The sequence below is a fragment of the Nansenia antarctica genome (assembly GCF_963989245.1).
Source record: "Nansenia antarctica genome assembly, chromosome: 14".
NCBI classification, from domain to species: Eukaryota; Metazoa; Chordata; class Actinopteri; order Argentiniformes; family Microstomatidae; genus Nansenia; species Nansenia antarctica.
In genome coordinates, this window is record NC_137684.1 from 12,911,811 (window position 1) to 12,916,810 (window position 5,000).

General features: G+C 48.3%; 1 protein-coding gene across 1 annotated transcript in view; it reads left to right on the plus strand.

Annotated features, from left to right (window-relative positions):
• banp (BTG3 associated nuclear protein) overlaps positions 1 to 5,000 on the plus strand; it is a gene marked incomplete at its 5' end in the record, with an annotated part of 50,678 nt that overhangs the window by 12,140 nt on the left and 33,538 nt on the right. Inside the window, 2 exons of the mRNA XM_080545406.1 lie at positions 521 to 673; positions 3,121 to 3,248. Of these exons, the coding sequence (XP_080401532.1) occupies positions 521 to 673; positions 3,121 to 3,248 (281 nt within the window). The remainder of the gene's footprint in view (positions 1 to 520; positions 674 to 3,120; positions 3,249 to 5,000) is intronic.

The window sequence follows — 5,000 nt, forward strand, 5'->3', positions numbered from 1 at the left end:
GTTTTTTTCCGTGATTTACTGTCAAGTGAAGTTATATAATAATAATAATAATAATAATAATAATAATAATAATAATAATAATAATAACTTTATTTGTATAGCGCTTTTCCTGCAAACGTTGCAGCTCAAAGTGCTTTAATCATTATATAATCTTAATTTAATTATTTTGTAATTTAAATGCAATATTAAAAAGATGGGTTTTTAGTCTTGACTTGAACATATTTGCTGAGGTTGCATCCCTAATGTAAACTGGCCGTGCATTCCACAATCTGGGTGCATAAAATGAGAATGCAGCCTCACCAGATCTCTTCTTTTGTACATGTGGTACACAGAGAAAACCAGCGTCAGAAGACCTGAGAGCTCTATTGGGCTGATATGCTAGCAAAATGTCTTTCAAATATTCTGGTGCTGTGCCAGTGAGAGCTTATGTGATTATGATAATGATGGGAGAGGGGTGCCGATGATAGTTTTTTCCGTGATTTACTGTTAAGTTATGTAAACCTCTCCACTCTGCCCTCAGGTCACCTGTTCTATAAGTTCGGCATCACAGAGTCAGACTGGTATCGCATCAAGCAGAGCATCGACTCCAAGTGTCGCACGGCCTGGAGACGCAAGCAGAGAGGCCAGAGTCTGGCTGTCAAGAGCTTCTCCAGACGGACCCCCGCCGCTCAGGGTACGCTACCTACAACACACACACAGACACACACACACACACACACACACACACACAGACACACACACACACACACACACACACACACACACATTTGAATACTTTATTTGGTTCCACAAATTATATTATACAAACAGGGAATCAAATATTTCGGGGCTAAGCAGCACTGAACACTTAAGGGTACACATAACACCTCCTTCTCCACACGGCCAAGCTGCCAATAATAGCTGAGACAGAGCAAAATGTGGCAACCTGTTTGGCCTTTCTTTTAGTCATTGCAGCAATTCTCAGACCCCTCATGGTGTGTTGTCGATGTGTCTCTGTCCCGGAGGCCCGCAGCGCTGGTTGTATTCTCTCACAGATGAAGCAAAGCTGCGTTTCTATCCAAGCTGTCAGCGAGTCAGGTGTAAGGTCCACCGGGAAATCGACAGAGGGTGGGAATTTCTTCAGGATTCTGGCGACATATTTCAGAAGCTTGAATCCGTATGGACGCGCGTTTCCTTGCGTCGCGGAGAATATTCCTTTATGGAAAAAATTAGTCCACTCGTAGTCTGTCATTGCCGTCTTGAAGTCTACGGGAACATCTCCGGCCGGTGTTAGGCTTGGGTCGCAGACGTTCGGGCGTTGTTTGTAGACTCGCCCGCTGTTCAGGGCTTGATTCGCCCGCTGTTCAGGGCTTGTTTAAAAGCCAATCTTAGTGTGGTAACGAGGCACATTGTATCAAAAGCATCCAGTGCATCTTATTCCCACTGCAATAACGATGGCAGTTACAACGGGTGTATGTGAGCTTAGATGTTGAGCGCGTTCATCTCACCACTCACGGCAGCCATCAAGCTGTCTGTCTGTCGCGAAACACACACACACACACACACACACAGAGACACATACACACACACACATATACACACACACACACACACACACACACACAGTGATGACATAATGGAATGGTTTCAGCAGGCTCAGCAGACAGCAGGCCTGTGTGTGTGTGTGTGTGTGTGTGTGTGTGTGTGTGTGTGTGTGTAGCAGATGGTTGTGATCCCTACACAACAACGCTTGTCTCTCCTCTCCCTGAGATCCATCACCCTTCACCTCTGACGGGCGGGGCGGCCGGGGAGAGACAAATATCCTGTGAGCCCAGCAGCCCACACCAGGGTTAGACACCCGGGGTGGACTGTCATAGCAGGCGCTCTCTCAGGCCACACACACACACCCCCGAGTGCACAGCATACACACACACACACACACAGTTCACACAGTTCACACTGCGCGCAGCCGCACACACACACACACACACACACACACACGCACACACACACGCCAGCACTCTCACACACACCAGCCCTCTCTCACACACACACACACACACACACACACACACACACCAGCACTTTCACACACACATACACACACATACACACACATACACACACACACACACACACACACACACACGCCAGCACTCTCACACACCCCTTAATCTGCTTAGACACTGATGGACCCGAAAAGAGGGAACTCTAAGTCTGCGTGTTAACAAAAAGTTATTTATTAATGAACAGGGAGAGAGTTTACACCAAAAACTGCAGGCTCCACGAGCCACCTGGTCCTCTGGCCTGCCTGGCAACAACTGTGGCCTGGGCTTATTTACTTTATCCAGCACACAGCTATGCTGAGAGATGGGAGAAAGGCCACATTTCCAACAAACAGAGTCCCCTGCCAGGCCCTGAGCTGCTCTAGTAGTTACGTAGTGACGTGTCGTACGCTGCCTATGTTCACTGTGTGTACACGATTACTTTATTTTGTTTTGTTTGTTTTTATCTACCATGAAAACTCATTTTAACTTCATGTATTGGGGGGTTGTTCTCTGCCGTTTAACAACAACGGACCGTTTCCACCGAACCGCCACATATTATATTTCGGATAGTTTTTTTGTTTATATATTTTCAATAACTTCTACTAAGTTCTACTGCGTGTAAGTGTGGTGTTGTGTAGTGTGCCTCGGCTGAGAGGGTAGGTAGGGCTCTGGGGGGGGGTGAGGGGAGGGTCGGAGGCTGTCAGTGTGATAGTGGGTGTTTAGACTGGAGTTGGGAGTTTGCGTTTGACTGCGAGGCTATGAGTGTGTTTGGACTGCTAGGTTCAGATTGCTTGTTGTGTATTTAGACATGTTTGATGGAGTATAAACACCGTCTTCTCGCAGATGTCCTGGGTGGAAGCCAAGTTTTCAAAGAAAGGAACTTTTCCTTAAGCTCTGCGTGCGTGCGTGCGTGCGTGTGTGTGTGTGTGTGCGTGCGTGCGTGTGTGTGTGTGTGTGTGTGTGTGTGTGTGTGTGTGTGGGTGTGTGACAGTATAGGCCACTTATTCATGCCCTAGCTTGTCCCTCGGTCGGTGTGTGTGTTCTCAGCCTCCTGGCCTGTTCTCATGTGTGTGTCGGTTCTCCTCCTCACCAGAGGGGGGCACTGTGACAGAGACCCACATCGAGGGCGCGGCCCAGCAGACCCTGCACTACGCCCTGGCCAACCAGCAGGTCCAGCAGGTCCAGATCCACCGCATCGGGGAGGACGGACAGGTCCAGGTGGTGAGTGTCTCCTCTTCCCTCTCTCTCTCTCTCTCTCTCTCTCTCTCTCTCTCTCTCTCTCTCTCTCTCTCTCTCTCTCTCTCTCTCTCTCTCTCTCTCTCAGTCTTCCTCTCCCTCTGGCCCTATCTATGTCTCTATCTCTCTCCCTCCTTCTTCTTCTCTCCTGTCGTCATGTCTTCTTCTTATCGTCCTCCCCATCTCTCTCTCCTTCCTGCCCTATTTTTCTTTCTCTCTCTGTCTCTCTCTCTGTCTCTCTGTCTGTCTCTCTCTCTCTGTTTCTGTCTCTTTCTCTCTCTCTCTCTCTCTCTCTCTCTCTGTCTCTCTCTCTGTCTGTTTCTGTCTCTCTCTCTCTCTCTCTGTCTCTCTCTCTGTCTGTTTCTGTCTCTCTCTCTCACTCTCTCTGTTTCTGTCTCTCTCCCTCTCACTCTCTCTCTCTGTCTCTCTCTCTGTTTGTTTCTGTCTCTCTCTCTCTCACTCTCTCTGTTTCTGTCTCACTCTCTCTGTTTCTGTCTCTCCCTCTCTCTCTCTCTGTCTCTCTCTCTGTCTGTTTCTGTCTCTCTCTCTCTCTCTGTCTCACTCTCTCTGTTTCTGTCTCTGTCTCTCTCTCTGTCTCTGTCTCTCTCTGTCTGTCTCTGTCTCTCTCTCTCTGTCTCTGTCTCTCTCTGTCTGTTTCTGTCTCTCTCTCTGTCTCTGTCTCTCTCTCTCTGTCTCTCTCTGTCTCTCTCTCTCTCTCTCTCTCTCTCTCTCTCTCTCTCTGTCTCTCTCTCCGTCTCTCTCTCCGTCTCTCGTTCTCTCTCACCTCTCCCACTGTCTCAACCCTCTCCTCCTCTTCTGAGTTTCCTGTCTTTCTCTTGTCATCCTCTCCTCCTCTCCTCCTCTCCCTTTCTCTGCTCTACATCCTCCGGCCTCGTCATGTGACCTCCCAGAGGTCAGTGTTGTGTGGGGGTTAGCCATCACCTCACCCCACTACTGAGATGTACCGAACAGGCTCCACAGGAAGAGAAGAGTGTGAGTGTGTCAGTGTAGGAGAGGTCCATGCTCAGGGGCCGGACGACCTTATACAGCTGCCGGGGTCAGAGGTCACCGTCAGGCCCACGACATCAGTATGGGTGGGCAGGCAAACAGGAAGTGACCGGTCCGATCAGTTCCTGTTCCCTCCGCACCTTCTAACACTAACACCCGTTTCCCTGTGCTAAGAACCCAGCATCTTCTGACGCTGGTTTTCTCTGTGTACCACATGTACAAAAGAAGAGATTTGGTGAGGCTGCATTCTCATTTTATGCACCCAGATTGTGGAATGCACTGCCAGTTTACATTAGGGATGCAACCTCAGCACATATGTTCAAGTCAAGACTAAAAACCCATCTTTTTAATAATAGGACGATATTTTAACTTAGTTTTAATATATGGTAAGTATTGCTTATACCCCAGATCACCAGAATCTAGATCTCCAAGGCCCAGTAGTTCAAAACTTTTAATCCCTATCTGATCGGATCAGATTTGGATTTTGGGTAGTTCAAAACCCAAAAAACAGGATTAGGATCACTTTGATATCCGATCAGATCAGGAAATCGAATCCAAGCTTTAATCTGGAATCTGGATCAAATTTTCAAAACGGGTAGTTCAAACCGTCAACACAGGATTGGGATCAGTTTGATCACTAAGGACTGGGGTTTTTCGACTTGGTCGAGTCAGCATACGGGGGTAGTCACAGCCTCCCCCCCAGCCAGCCTGTGTGGACCGTGCGATTGT